The sequence below is a fragment of the Podarcis liolepis genome (assembly GCF_965112155.1).
Source record: "Podarcis liolepis genome assembly, chromosome: 4".
Lineage (NCBI taxonomy): Eukaryota > Metazoa > Chordata > Lepidosauria > Squamata > Lacertidae > Podarcis > Podarcis liolepis.
The window spans coordinates 35,973,873-35,989,545 of NC_139558.1; the positions used below are offsets into that span (position 1 = coordinate 35,973,873).

Below are 15,673 nucleotides of genomic sequence, written 5' to 3' on the forward strand. Positions count from 1 at the left end.
TAACCTGTAGACCAATGTTGGGATGCTCGTTTGACTTCCTAATAACACATTTAAATGTTCCAACTGTGATGCGTTCTGAGTCTGATAGAGAGAGCCAGCACACAAAGAGCCACATATGACAGTGAAGTGATCCTTAGAGGCATCCAAGAGCTTGTAAAAGTGCATATATATAGTGCATATATATATATATATATATATATATATATATATATATATAGGGGGCAAAATTCTTCAGTGGGAATTGGCTGGTGTGCCTGAACTGAGCAGAATTTAAGCACCCTGCATATTGCAGGATTACTGGTAGTTTGCTGCCCTCCATCTGGCCTGGCAGGGGAGGGGAAAGGATGAGTCATCTCACCACCTCCACCACCCCTTTGCAAAATTAGTAGCTGAGCATGAACGTGCCTGGGCATGCCTGAGCAAAGCTCTTGCCAGACCATGTCCAATAACTTTTCTAGTTGCTAATCATGGGTCTTTTACATGCTTCCTTCACAGAAATAGTGTGGGAAGTGATGGTTGCATTTATATTCCCAGCCTTCTAAGCAATAAATCGTGCAAGATGGCTATTCATTGCATCACAGGATAGACCGCCTTAATGTCATTCTTTTTTCCCGTTTTAAAAAGGACTGCATGTACATTTCACTGTTTGAGAAATATAGTGAGGCTGTGCTTCCTCTAAAGAAAAAACAACCTTGCAATAATTAAAATAAATGTCTCAAACATTACAAAATTGTCCAGGAATGGATAAAAGTTGTGTAATCGCTAACTATGTCACAGACACAATCCACCAAATGCCCATTGCACTGGCACAAGCATATTCCACATGGTATTCACTATCACAACGAATAATCTGTATATTGGGGCATGGGGGGATTACATTTTCACAGTGACATAATGTTTTTTATGTACTAAGCAAATTTGACAAAAGGCATTATCCTAGAAAACTCAAATTGCATATTAGGAATTTTTTAGGGGTGGGACTAAAAACAAAATGGAAAATATAACAATGCCTTCATACAAATGCAGTAACCAGAAAATAGAAACTCAAGTGGCCAGGGGACTGGAGTCATTTCTCTCAATGTAAGGCTGAATGGCTGATGTTTTCAGTTAAGGGAACTGTAAGTAAAGGAAAGGGTATGGCAGAGGTTTATAAGATGTTGAATAGCATGAAGAAAGCACATAGAAATATTTGCCTACTTCTCAGAACACTAGAACTCAAGTTCACCCAAAATGGGCAGTGGCAAAAGGAATGTACATAACATACAATTGCTTTATGGAGTTTTCTACCACAAGATGTGATGACGGACCACTAGCCTAAATGGATTTTTAATGAAGACTTCACATAGTCAATGGAAAGCGAACATGGACCATTCATGTTCAGAATCAGTGTGCCTTCAAAACACCAGGTGTTGAGGGACAAGCAATAACATGTGGCTATTGTCTTCATGATTTGCATATAGGTTTCTGGCTCTTCACTGTTGGAATACCTTAGCAACATACGAGCAACAGCTATATATGGTAGTTATTGTATGAAAAACCAGTCATCTGGAAATCCCCAGAGCCTCACATGCATGGCCAAAGAATGCTGGTGTAAGCAAATGCAGCCCACAAAACTTTTGTGAAGAGCAGCATCTGAAGGTGCTTCCATTGTAGTTACTTTGCAACCTGCCTTGAAGCTCCTGTATCCTGGAAAAAAATGTGTCCTGGGTCTATCTCCTCCTCCAGCTGGAAAACCACACTGAGGTAAGGTTTTTCTTCCTATCACCCTTGTTTGTGCCTTCTTTCTGGTTTAGACATTCAAAGGTCCACACACACAACTATTCCCAGGGAAACATTTGCATGGAAGAACATAGCCAATGGATCATCCAAACTTAAACTGCAGCTTCCTAGTACTGATCTCCACAATCATGGTTGCATATTGTTCAGGTGCTGAGATCACATTGAGGTCATTGCTGAAGAGCTCCATCTGTTCTGTTCATAGGCCAACTAGTTCCGTTAGTTCATAGCCCAGGGGTGGGGTACCTCTGTTCTGAAGGCCACAAAAGGCATACTAGGGGTCCTAATTTGGCTCATAAGGGCATTTCCCCCCAACTGTACCCACCAGTCCCAACCACACTCAAGGATGGGGAAGAAATTCAGTTCAGTTCTCATTTAAACTCAGTTTTGTCTCATTTGCAATTTCTAAAACAGTGTGAGAACTGAAACATAGTCATCGTTCCAAGTAATGTGTACAAAAATACACATACAGCAGCAAAGTGTCCATAAAACTGCATATATCGGTGAGAACATACAAATACATATTATATTATGGGAAATTGTTTTGCAAAAAAAGGTGTAGATTAGGATAAATTTGTATCAAAATGCTGATGAATTTTCATGAGGACCTTTTTTTAAAAAAAAGAAACTGCAAAATGATGTAGAAAACTAAATTTAAGATTGAAGAAAGAGAAAAAGAAGAGAAACTGAGCAAAACCAAGATTGACAGATCCACCATCCCTACCTACACTTGATGCCATGTGATGTCAGGTGTGGGGCAGGTAAAGCTGCAGCTGCAAAGGAACAACCAGGCAGTTGCCAGGGACCAGGTGCATGAAAGCATTCACAAACCAAAATTCATCTTCACTCTCAACCTCTATGACTTCACTAGGCCTACACAAAGTGAGATTCTATTTCATAATCCAATGATAGGATTTACCCTAGTTTAGGGTTGCCATATTTCAAAAAGGAAAAGCCCAAAATGGCTGAGACATCAATTCTGCCTTTGGAATCCTAGTAATGTCCAGGAAAATCCAGACATATGGCAGCCCTACTCTAGCTGATCCTCCATTAGCAAGCCCAAAAAAGGCAGGATTCGGGGATGGAGAACTCCCTCAAACCCTTCAGGTGTCAGAAGCCATCCCAGTTTCTGATTTGAACCTGGAATATCCCACTTTTCCTTAGGATACCCCTATTTTCATTGTAGAAATATTGGAGGGTATGGAGTTATGAAATCCACAAAGCCAAGGATATAAGTAACTATACAACCTTTAGAAGACATCTGAAGGCAACCCTGTTTAGGGAAGTTTTTAAATGTTGAATGTTTTATTATGTTTTCATATAAGTTGGAAGTTGCCCAGAGTGGCTGGGGCACCCAATCAGATGGGTGGCATACAAACAATAACTTCTAACTTCTTCTTCTTCTTCTTCTTCTTCTTCTTCTTCTTCTTCTTCTTCTTCTTCTTCTCCTTTAGGACATCCCTATTTTCATTGGAGAAATGTTGGATGGTATGCTCCCTTCCCACTGTAAAGACATCTGAGGTAATTAGCGGAAGGGGTGCAATGTTTGCTATCCATCAGGAAAGACAGACACAGCCAAAAGCGTCATGGCACTTTTTAATTGTTTTATATTTGAACGTATTCTCTGTTTCCTCCTGTCCTTACAAGCTGTGCCTTCTTCTTCATACCCTTATCATATTTACTGAGGACTTCTCTAGTTAGTTGAAAGCACCCCACAAAATGGAAATGGCCCTGCCAGCTGAAACAGGAATGAACATGCACACCTACATGCAGAGAAAACACGACAAGTGTCCCGTGGTAAAAGTAGGATTCATGGGTTTCTTATGGTGGTTACAGAAAACATTTCTTTGCTTAGTAGAAATCTATATTTGGAAGTTCACAGATTAACCATTAATGACAGAGAAGCTAACAGATAAGCACTCTTGAGGGCTAGCGTCTCTATATTTTTCATTAGTAAACTGTGATGTTGTGGTTACAAATACAACTGTGATAGTGAAAAACAGACTAGGTTGCAGGGTGTTGCACTTCCTTCCTCTTGCATGTTAGAAATCAAGTAGGTCATGAGAAGGGTGTGTTCACATAGACATCAAAACAGTTTAAAAACTTGTCAATAGAGTTCTGCTTCTGTAGAGATTCTATAAGATTTTTTAAAAGTTAACCAGATAGGCTCTCAAGCCCCAAGGTTTTCCAGTTCCCTCTTAGCTGCTATCAGGAGTAGGTCAGCAATAAAAACTCATTATTCAAAGAAACCCAAATAGCGCAGGCCTAGTGATCACAGCAACCGTCTCACCCCAATGATGGAGTTGTGAGGACTGCAGGTCCCCACCTTCCCATCGCTCCTTAAGTCTCTTCCTCCTCTGGTTCCTTCCTAAGCAATCTGAGGCTCCTTCGTCTTGCCTGTCTTTGCTCCGCCCTCTTCATGCCTCTTTGGTCTCTAGGAGACCCATGGGGAGGGGTGGTGGTTGTTGCTACAGGAGGGGGAGACAGCCTGGCTTCCTCACCAGCCTGACTTATCGCTGCCTCTTAGCCCCAGTCCTCTCCAGCCTCCGATTCTGCCTCTGGTTCTGGACTGCTCTCTGCCACAGCCTCTTCCTGCTCACTGAACCCTGCTTACCTCTTCAGCTTCCGACACCTCCTCCTCCCAGGCTGGATCTTCTTTGACACGTCAAAGAAGCGATTCACTTAAACACGTTGTAAACTCATACAGGGAAATCCGGTAAGGAAAGACGGGACTCCACGGCGCCATCTAGTGTCACAGTTTTATATTGCATACACAACACATATAAAGTGCTTTTTCTTTACCAGTCTAGCTGAGTCTCCAGTCTGCTCTCTTTTCTCCCTCTGACCATTCATCATTGTCTCACCACCAATCCCCTGGCTCTGAGCCTTTTTCTCATGGGTGTTCCCCAGCTGGTGCCTTTCACCACTCTTCTGCACCCGGCCCGTCCATGACAGTCAAGAATATAAGGGGATTAGCCAAATAAGCCAAATTCATCAAAGTTAAGGCTATTGAGGGCTATCAGGGAGGTCTGGAGGGTGGTAACATGGGAACAGTCCTTTTCTGCAGTGGGCCCCCATTTGTGGAATGCTCTTCCCAGGAACATTTGCCTGACACCATCATTATATATATTTAGTCTACATTCCCCTACAACCAGGCATTTGGCCCTTAACTATCTGTGTCCTTTTAAAAGTGGGAGGAATGTTTTTAATGTATTTCTTTTTCCCTTGGTTTTAATATATCTGTGTGAGCGGAGGGTGATTGTCTCTCTGGTTGGTTGTAAGTCATTTTGGGTAAGATAAAGCGACTAACATATGAAACAGAAATGAGCATCACTGAGTTTACTACAGCATACTCACAGGAAACTTTGCATATAGAATTGCAGTCCAAGGTGATCCTAATAAATTGGGTATTCTGCTGTGTGCTGCTTATCTTTGGTGTGTATATAGAAATATACCTCTTCCTGCAATTTTGGACTCTCATTGAGGGTGTGGCTATGATGAACTTTGTCCTCTTCAAAATTTACCACTATACCACTGATTCTGATAGCTAATCAATCAGACTTATATGTGGACCAATGGCTGCAGTCAGGTTACTGCCTGACTTATTCATACATTTTGTTCACCCTCTTTTATCACATCTAGTCCTACCTTCCCACAATTCATATACTGTTGTTTTTTGTTTTTAGTCCAGCACAACAGGTTATCTGTGACCACTTCTCCACCTCATGGCAGCCACAATACTGGTTTCATCATATGTTAAGCAGTAACAATATTAAGGGGCCAAATATTAACCTTCAGGCACCTTCTCTCTCACTTGAGCACAGTGCTTTTCAACCTTAGGTTTCCAGATGTTCTTGGACTACTGCTCCAATCATCGCCACCCATCTCAGGTGGTGGTCTTGGGTGATGGGAGTTGTAATCAAACAAAATGCAATGAGGAAGATTGTGTTACTCTTCCATTCTTCTGAAAAAAAGTTGGACTTTTTTGTTGTCTTATAACACGTGGAATAGACCACAGGGAAAATACTTGGTGACAATAATTGGCTGTCTATACTAAAACAGAGGGGTAGAAATTATCGGGTAATCAGTTTCTTCACTGACTTCATTTACTTATGATAGCTCATTTATTGTTGTTATTTTATAATTGTGGGGAGGCTACAAATAAGCCCACCTGAGCCTCTAGTATTCCCCCACCATGTCCCAATGTCAAAATTTCCCTCCCTTTATTCTGTAGGCATTAACAGCAGCAGCCCACTTTCCCCTGATAGAAGTTATTGACAGACTAAGAGCATAATCACACAGTCATAATTAGGGGCAAGCATCCAAAATATACAGCCAGCCATGGGCCACCTATTCAGATTGAGCAGCACAATTTCTAGCTACTGCTGCCACAATGGAGTAAATTTGAAATGGGACTTGCACCCTTGTCTCCTACTGTTCTTCCTTTTTGCTGGTCACCCCCTTCAGTGAAGGGTACCACACAGTGGAAGCTAGGATAGGGACCATGGCTTGACTATAAGCTCCATGATTTTCAACAGGAAATTGTGTGTGAGAGAGCCCTTGTGCTCAGGGTCTTCTTCATGGCTTTCCATAGGTGTCTAGCTAGCCGCTGTGAGAATCAGCTGCTAGACTAGATAAGTAACTGGCCTAATTCCATTGGACTCTTATGAGTGTTAATAACACTGATGAGTGTTATTTGCCACCAAGGAGAAGGCCTATCTTTTCCCTACAGTAAGGATGCCCCACTATACACACACCTTGAGGAAATTGTGGAACTGACAGGGAAGAGAAAGGGGAATTCAGCTGCTTGATGGTCCTCTCTCTTCTCTACCTTTTTTTGGAGGGGGGATGTGTACTTGGTTTTGGGATGAGTAGACAAGTATGTTTGAACATCTTTGCTCATCATTTCAGTAAATCAGCCTAATTTGGTGTTGCATCAGGGTAAGGAGTTGAGCAACTGTCCTTTTCTCATCTAGCCAGCATAACTCACGGAAAAGATTGCAGCATTAAACTACTATAAGGTTGAAGTAGTTTTAAAATTAGGGGAAATGCAGTAACTGGAAGAACAGTTGAGAAATGAGAACAAGCTTATTAGGGGAACATTTTGCAGTCTTCAACACTGGAGATTTCCAGGGAAGGACAGAGCAGCATGTGGAGAACCATCAGCTCACAGGCCTATTTAGGCCAAGCAGTTCTTTTCTTTGGCCCATGACCCACTTTGACCTCCTTTCAAGGCATGCTGTCAGGCAAGGGCTTTGCAAGCCTCAGCACTTGCAAAGGCCTTGCCTGAAAATGCACACCTTTGAAGCTAATTTGCATTCAAACTGTACCTGCAAGCACACATTTTCCCTCTCCATTTGCAGGTATAGTTTGACTATAAGCCTCTTTGAATTTGTCACCTGATGCTGTCATGTGATTGACAAGTGACCAACCTCATTGAGTGGGTCCAGCTCCCCACTGCTAATGCAGAGTAGCCTATCTTAGGAGAAGAAATTGAGACAGATGCCCCCACGCCTATCTCTCAACCTCATGAAAATTCATCAACTTTTTGGTGCAAATTCCTCCTAATGTGCACATTTTCAAATGTAATTCCCCCAAATATGCACATTTTTGCGCAGCATTTCCTTGTAATATAATGCATTTTTGTATGTTATTTTCATCAATATATGCATTTTTATGGAACATGTTACCCTAGTATACAGGCTTCCTCAACCTTGGGCCTCCAGATGTTTTTGGCCTACAATTCCCATGATCCCTAGCTAGCAGGACCAGTGGCCAGGAATGATGGGAACTGTAGTCTCAAAACATCTGGAGGCCCAAGGTTGAGGAAGCCTGCTAGTATATGTACATTACTTGGTTGGAGAACTGTATTGCAAAATTCAGAGAAGCACAAATTTTGATAGATGGTTGTGTTTCATGTATTTCTCAGTTTATGTAGGTTTCATACAGTGTGAATTAGGTACGTTCACCTTTAAATGCAAACTGAATTGAATTTCTGCCCCAGGTTCTAGTTATGTCTTCTGGATTATAAGCCTGAGGACCACAATCTCAGAGCCTTTGTGGTTGAAGAATGGGGTAAAAATGCTATAAATACATAAAAAGGATCACAATGAAACATGAGGCTTGGTTGATATAACATACATGACTGTCCTCTACAGAAATGACTTTCATGCCTCATATACATTTGGAGGTATGTCTGGTTGCTATTTACTATATGTATAACCTGTATTTCCCTCCAGGGAACTCAGTGCAGCTTACATGTGGTTCCCAGGAAGTCTTGTATCTAGGCAATGCTGAAGGCCAGACTGCTATTCATCAGCCCCTGGTCCACACTGATGAAGACCATCTACATGACAGGACTACCAAGCAATGGGTAACAAAATTGGAGACAGGTGAGAAAAAGCCTGAAGTTATCCAAGCACAATTAGTAACTGTTCACAAATTGAAGCCTGTGTGTTGGGCTCAAACCTTTTAGCAAACAAATAACATTTAAGTGAGTTCAGCACAGAACTCCTCCAAGAAATAGTTGCCTTTCTCTACAATATTGAGATTCCACCCTATCTCATTCCATAGCAATAATATGGTTCAGGAACAGTTTTGTCACTTGATTTTGCCGGTTGTGTAAATTGACCCTGATCTCTCATGGTTATCCCAGATTTGAATATTCCAAAGACAGCAAAGAAGAACATTAACTTAAGATTGGAATGCAGACACAATAAACATTCTTTTATTAAAACTATATGAATGTAGTATTTAAGAATGGCACTTGCAATATTGTTACCTGAGATGGCAAGCACCATCTCAGGTGCTTATACAAAGATTTGTCCATACAAAGCTTTGTCAGACCAACATCAATAACAAAGAACAAATTACAAGATCATTCTAATGACTGAGAATCTGTACTCCAGGTAGTTGCATTCTTTTGTGACTTAGTGGCACAGGTAATTTGTGACATTCAAGGAAGGCAGTCTTAACAAATGTCTGTTTCCATTCAACCAAATATTTCTACTAATATTTGTTCCATAAATTCTGCACAGTCAAAAGTGGTTAAATACATGCTTTCCTCCTCATGCTACATTTGCAGGTGTCTCTTAATAAGACAGGTATCTTTCAGCTGCACCAGTCTAAGTGGACTTTGACATCAGTTGCCTTTACTCAAAAGAAATAGAATCATGTGTGATAATTGTAGTCCATTTGCTCTTCCAGAAATGTTTGGCAAAATAGTTCTGTGTAACTTGGCAGTTGAGGTTCTACAATGAATTAGCTCCTGATTTTTCTTGAGGTCAATACAGTGCACTGGCAAAGTTTATTACATTCCAGAGCAATACAGACTATCTATTCAATACTTTTTGCATTGGTGTTATTTGGATATCATGCTCTGAAAAGATTGGAGTATTTTCACTGACCCCAACAGTTACGCATCTGCAGAGCTTCTTCTGTATCTTTCGCCGAAACTCTTTGGAGCCAAAGTAATAAACCAATGGGTCAAGGCAGCAATTGATGGTGGCTACTGCAAATGAAATTTTATATTCAAAATAAAATGATTTTTTCTGAATAGTGAAGACGTAATGGATAATTGACATGATAATGTGAGGCAAGTAACAAACCGTGATCACCAGTAGCAACACTATTATCAAACAGACAGTCTGCTTCTTAGTTTCTCTGAGTTGGGTGGAATGGGAGTGGAGAAGTGTTATGATGATTGAGAAGTAGCAAAACCCCATGATGAGCAGTGGTAGGAAAAAGAAGAAAAATACCAGAGAGCCAAAGTAAGCGATGAAGCGTGCTGGCTTGTCATCAAACATCTCTTTAGGCAAAACATCAAAGCAGGTGATTATATCCAGGTTTTGTACACGAATTGTTAGGTTGGTCATCATGAGTGGGACGAGGGGCAGTAAGACAAACACCCAAATGAGGGCGCATGTCAGGACAGAGGTTCGCATGGATCTCATGGCTTTGTAGCGCAAAGGGTGGACGATTCCCAGGTAGCGCTCAATGCTGATGCACATCATGGTCAAAAGGGAACAGTGCACATTACCATAGGACAGAACGGTGACAATACGGCACAGAGCATCCTCAAAGGGCCAGTTGTTTCCCCGTATATGGTAAACTATTTGAAAGGGGAGGATCATGCTGTAGACAAAATCAGCAAGGGCCAGATTGATGCACAACACAATGGTGGGAGTCCAAGGCCTCGAATACCGACACAGGAACCACAAGCAGATGAGGTTGAGTGGGATGCTGATGCAGGCAATAACTGAGAAGATGGTAGACAAAGTGACCTGGAGGGCATAGCTTCGAAGCATCTCAAATGTGTCATCTGACACAGGCCTTACAGGAGGGAACAAGACTTTCGATGTTGGGATGAGTGGCATATCTTGAGGCATCCTTCTTCTGAAAAGAACTGAAAGCTGGTGGGGTCTTAGTTCTAGATTTAAAAAGGAAACGTATATGTAACATCCTTCATTGTAAGCAAGCAGTATGATAATATATGTACTTTAACCTCTGTCTATTACACAAATGTGGTGTTTTGTTTTTTAAAAAATGGATACCTAAAAGCATGTAAAAAGTAAATACCACAAAAGCTCATAACCATTAGGGATAGTGGATTAGTGCAGTGGACCATTTTACTAATAAACACTGGGTATTTTCACACTTCATGGCATCACATCTGGTTTACCCCAACATGCAAATGACATAGGGAGAAATTGGATGCCTGATGCAGTTGCAGAAGATGGACAGGAGGTGGCACAAAAACATGCAGCTCCACAAGAGAGGAGAGGCAACATCTGTTGCTGCGGAACCGACAAATTCAGCAGCAAATGCCTGAAGTTAGATGGGGCAAAGCATTATATTACAGGGATCATACACAAGTCCACGCTACCTACCTTTCTCTAGATTTACATGGGTACTTTCTGCCATTATGCCGTGCTGTTGGGACCAGGTGGAATAGTTTGTGTTATTCAACCATGATAGCCAACTGGCCAGTTCTCTAATCCTAATTAACACCACAATCTCTCAGTAGGATTATCGTGACTCGCTGAGGAGAAGGTAAACCTGAAACGTGGATGATGCTTCAGACTACGTATTGATATATATGAGTCAGGGGCTATGGAAAATGCGGCACGAAGCTGAAGGCTTGCTTAGTGTTTGTGAAGTTATAGGGACTGTCACCAAAGGAACACTTGATTATTATCATACATGAATCAGTTACGTGTATCCTCACCTACAGAAGTTAATAAGGTTCAGCAACATGAGGCTGCATCTAAGCTGAGCTGACAGAGGACCAGAATCGTGTTCTTTTGGTAGTGGGTGCAACTTTTCTCATTCACCCAGTGCTATGCCATGAAGAGCTACATTTGCCAAATAAAATAAAACAATAAAATAAAATAAAAACTCTTCTACACACAAGAGGTGCCCTTTCCTATATTGTGTAGGATTTTCCTTTCCATAAATAATTCCAGCATTTTATTTTATTTTTAAAAAATAAATAGACGCTCAGAAATTTTATTGCTGATTATCACCAGAAACCATTTTAAGAGCAGGGTGCTTCTAGATGGGTGTTCATAATGGGATCGGCACACCTCATGCTTGCAAGTTGTTGTTTTTCTCCATTGTTCACATGACACTGCATTCTTATGCGTTCACAGCTTATATTTCCCCACCCTGTGCCTTTAATTCAGATTGTCGCTTTCCAGAGAAAATCTGTTACATTTTTAAAAAACCTGTTGCTAACAGGCCACGTGAAATCTCTTAAGTGACTCATTTATAATATTAATTAAACCCTGGTCTCAGATCATCCAAAGAAGTAGAAGCATACTATTTCCTCTGTCCTGATGTGCATATTTCATAGGTTCACTGAGCTAGGAAGCTGTGTAGGGAAGACCATTTCTGTTTTGTTTCCTAAAGTTCAGCCTCACAGTCATTCTACACTGGAGATCCAGGTATGCTTCTAAAAACAAGAGAATCGTATTATTTTGGATTAATACACAGGAATGTATGCTGGCTATTTTAGGTAATACAGAGGTCAAGGAGTACAGAAGAGAGAGGGGGAAATGGGGGCAAACATTTTTTGCAGCTTGCTGTATTTTCACCATGTGTTTACTGATGAGAGTAGTTTGGGTGAGTAGCTGCAGACATGATGAAGTCAGGAAATAAACCCAATTTTCTTTGCTTTTGCTTTCCTGTTGTATGTTTCACTTGAAGGAACTCACTTCTTGTGAAATATGTTTCCTTTCATGACCGTCTTTCCTCACTGCTGTTTTGTAACCAAGAAAAGAAGAGGGAGCCCTGCTTCCAGAGACTCTAAAAGCTCCCTGAGAGGAGGTTGAAGAAATTCTTGGCCAACACACGCACTTCCTGTTGTGAAGTGTTTCCTTATATGCTTTATGCTGAGAGTTGCTTCTTGTGTGAGTCTGCAAATGCTACAAGTGTTGAGCGTGCACAAAAAATATATCCCCATGACCTGTGTTCAAATGACTAACAGCTAAGGCCATTCGTAGAGCCACCACAACCTTTAAGAAGGGTGAAGCAGTCCATTTCAGAGGGCAGATCTCATATCTTCCAACATTTCTCCTATGAAAATAGGGACATCCTATTCCATAATAATACTGTGTTGGCCTGAATATAAGCTGTACCCATATATAAGCAGCACCTTTAAAATTCAAGGGCCTGCAGTGATAGAACCAAGTGGGCCTTCTTGGAGAAGACATTCCATAGCCCAGATTCCATGGCTGAAAAAGCTGCCTCTTGTGCTCACCTGGTGTGCATCAAATGGCAGTGGAACAGTTGATCTGAGTTACTTGTGTGGGTTTCTGCAGGAGGATAGCTCAAGATAGTCCATGAGATATCCCAGCCCTAGACCATTTGGAGCTTGAAAAGCTCAAGACCATTTTCTTCTGAATTACACCTGGAAAGAAATTAGTAATCCATGAAGAATGGAACAATACCAGAGCTTTGCTTCAATTCCAGTAGCTCTCTGGGAGCTGATGGCACTGCCATGAGTAGCACATGCCCATCTCACATATTGCATTCATAAATACATGGTGGGAGTAGGATTGTACATGCCAGCCTTGCGTGCCAACATGCACCCTTGAGAAGTAATTCCACCTACATGTTCAGTGCCAGGGTAACACCATGGTGAGGACGCTGTAAAGTGAGATGTTGATATTTTAATAAAACAAATAAAAATAAGATACATGCATGCCAACGCTCATGAATGTATGGGAAGGATGTGTGTACCTCCCTCATGTCATTCACACCTTCCACATGGTGTCCCTACATCAAGCATTGATAGGCTCAGGCCAAAACAAAATAGCACCGCCTTTACACCATTCCATATATAGAAGATGAGCGAGCTGGCCACTGAATCTCATTTCATCACTGGTGACAGGACAGCATCCATCTTTGCGCCTGAGGGCAGCAGGCTAGCTTAGGTAGTACAGGACAAGCCGCATGGTACACACACAGATTTATCCTCCAATAAAGGAGAATGGTTATGGGTCAGAAGGAACAGATACTACGTTGCCCTCCCCCCAGCATCTGCTGCCTGAGGTACTCGCATCACCTTGCCTAGTGGTAGGGTAAGCCCTGACTATGGATATGGGGCAGACCTACAGAAGTGACAGCCACACCACTAGTCACAATCTTCCAGATATCTTTCCCCTGTAAAACCACCAACCAACCAGTACCTTCCCAATCACAGTGTGCCACAAAAGGAGGCTCAGAGCAAACATGGTAGTGAGAGGCTTTTGCCTTCTCACAGACTAAGTTTAGTAAAGCCAGTTAGTGAGCCAACAGATATACTGCAAGAGATGGCTGCTTGTGTTCCTATTCTTCCCTCCCCAGGATTACATGTCATTCTGATTGGGAAGATTATTCTTACGGACTCCTGGTATAAATTAAACAGTGTGAAATAAAACCAATCCACTGATACGCCTGGCAAGACATCTTCTTTGGTCAGGTAGACAGAGGAAGCCCATCCATTCCAATTCCAAGTTCCTGATGAACTGGGTGTGTGGAGAGAACAACCACCAAACCCCATGCTATATTTAAAGGTGAGTTGCATTGGAGGGCTCAGATGCCCACATAACAATTAGTAAACTTGTGCACCTCAGGATTACTGCAGAGGCTCATGGGAGATCCTTTCCTGCCAATCAGAAGTTTTCCCTATCTTCCTGTGGGACATGTAAACTAGAGGTAATGAATGTCCATTGACCTCATTTGTATTATTAACTGTTCTTCCGCAAACACACCCCTGAATTTCAAATAAGCTCTTTAAAAAATACAGAATCTAGCATACTTTTGGGATGCTTTTAAAGTTGTGGGAGGAGCACAATAACTATTATCCAGTGCATATAAATATTCAGAGATCTTGCTAGGCGGTGGGTTTTAGGGAAATTATTATGTTTCCTTAGATTGACAGAAATTGTCTAAGGTCCTTAAACTTGCTGTACAGTGGTACCTCGGGTTACGAACTTAATTCATTCCAGAGGTCCATTCTTAACCTGAAACCATTCTTAACCTGAGGCATGCTTTTGCTAATGGGCCCTCCTGCTGCTGCTGCACTGCCGGCGCACAATTTCCATTCTCATCCTGGAGCAAAGTTCTCAACCCAAGGTACTACTTCCGGGTTAGCAGAGTTTGTAACCCGAAGTGTTTGCAACCTGAAGTGTTTGTAACCCGAGGTACCACTGTATAGTGTTGAGAAATTCTGTTCTCAAAAAGGCGTATTTTCTCAAAGAGAATTTGTCATGTTAATGAGTGAAATTATCACAGTTAATGCAAAATGCTTGCTAATGTATGGAAGAGCTATTTACTCTGGAAATGAAATTGACCCAAGTGGATGGTAAATTTGTGTCTGGTAAAAATTCACAAGCATCCAGATGCCAGCATACATATAAATAGATATATACTAGCCTGTTACTACTACTACTACACACAGAAACCCCTTACCCAGAAGCACATACACTAAATACGTTCGGAACATATAAGTACTCATCTTTTATATTCCTTCAGTGTTCATTGTACATGCTCTCCTTCTAGTTAAATAACTTTGCAACTGAATTCCATCCAGAGCAGCTTCCTGAGTAACAGAGCTAGACTTTGCAATACACTTAATCGTAAATACACCACACGTAAATAGTTTTTAAAAAAAGAAATAGCAGTCAAAACTAATACTGTATAATAAATTAAGCCTGTTAGTAAAAATGATTGCTTCTTCCGTTACCTTTTTTTAAAAAGAAAAAAACAATTCGTTTACCTGTTTATTCATTCACATCTGCCGCTGTGAAGGTTTGAGGTTCAAATTTTGTCTCAAGTGTCTGCACGCTGACTCCAGAGAGTATATTGCAACACCTACTTCCTTTTCATGTTCATGCTTTTGCGCACAAAAATAACACATATTGCATGGAGAACAGGATCTTCTATCCTCATGGTTCAAGTTTGTTTTTAAAAAGAACACATACAAAAAAGCAAACAAAACAAAAAAAGCGGAAATAACTATGCCCAATTACCCATGTCATTTTTTTGCTTTGTCCCTTAGTATTGCTATGAGTTTGTGGGGTGCCTGGGACCCCCTTCTAATTCTTGGATGCCGGATATTGGATTTAGCAGTGTTAAAATACAGGTCAAACCAGCTTCCTGTGTTCAGGAAATCACCTGGGAGATCAGCCACTGTCCAAAGTCAAAGGAAAAGCAATGGTCCATTACGAAAGCTATGGAGAGGGTCTCTGTGCCTGATGGAAAAATGGGAGGAGCCCCTCCTCCAGCTCTGAGTTAGTTAGCAGGACAAAGACCAGGGTTGAAAGGAGAGTAGTTCCTTAGGATTGCAGTTGGCTGGAATGTGAGCACTGAGAGAATAAGTGGCCATCTGTAAAAATGCAGCAGACGGTCAGAG

General features: G+C 41.4%; 1 protein-coding gene across 2 annotated transcripts; it reads right to left on the bottom strand.

Annotated features, from left to right (window-relative positions):
* Nucleotides 1-8,481: 8,481 nt before the first annotated feature.
* On the bottom strand, nucleotides 8,482-15,229 carry LOC310706351 (P2Y purinoceptor 8-like). Of its 2 annotated transcripts, XM_083502059.1 has the most exons (3): nucleotides 15,038-15,223; nucleotides 12,536-12,685; nucleotides 8,482-10,204 (listed from the first exon to the last, which is right to left on the bottom strand). In XM_083502059.1, exon 3 carries the CDS (start codon nucleotides 10,161-10,163, stop codon nucleotides 9,108-9,110), a length of 1,056 nt encoding a protein of 351 aa, XP_083358185.1. In that variant the 5' UTR covers nucleotides 10,164-10,204; nucleotides 12,536-12,685; nucleotides 15,038-15,223; the 3' UTR covers nucleotides 8,482-9,107. The 2 variants fall into 2 exon arrangements, with proteins under 2 accessions (XP_083358185.1, XP_083358184.1); XM_083502058.1 differs by lacking the exon at nucleotides 12,536-12,685 and having other exon boundaries at nucleotides 15,038-15,229.
* Between the last annotated feature and the right edge of the window lie 444 nt (nucleotides 15,230-15,673).

Bases quoted from the DNA above. Each gene is read 5' to 3' on its own strand.
- LOC310706351 (XM_083502058.1), bottom strand. From the start codon at position 10,163: ATGCCTCAAGATATGCCACTCATCCCAACATCGAAAGTCTTGTTCCCT.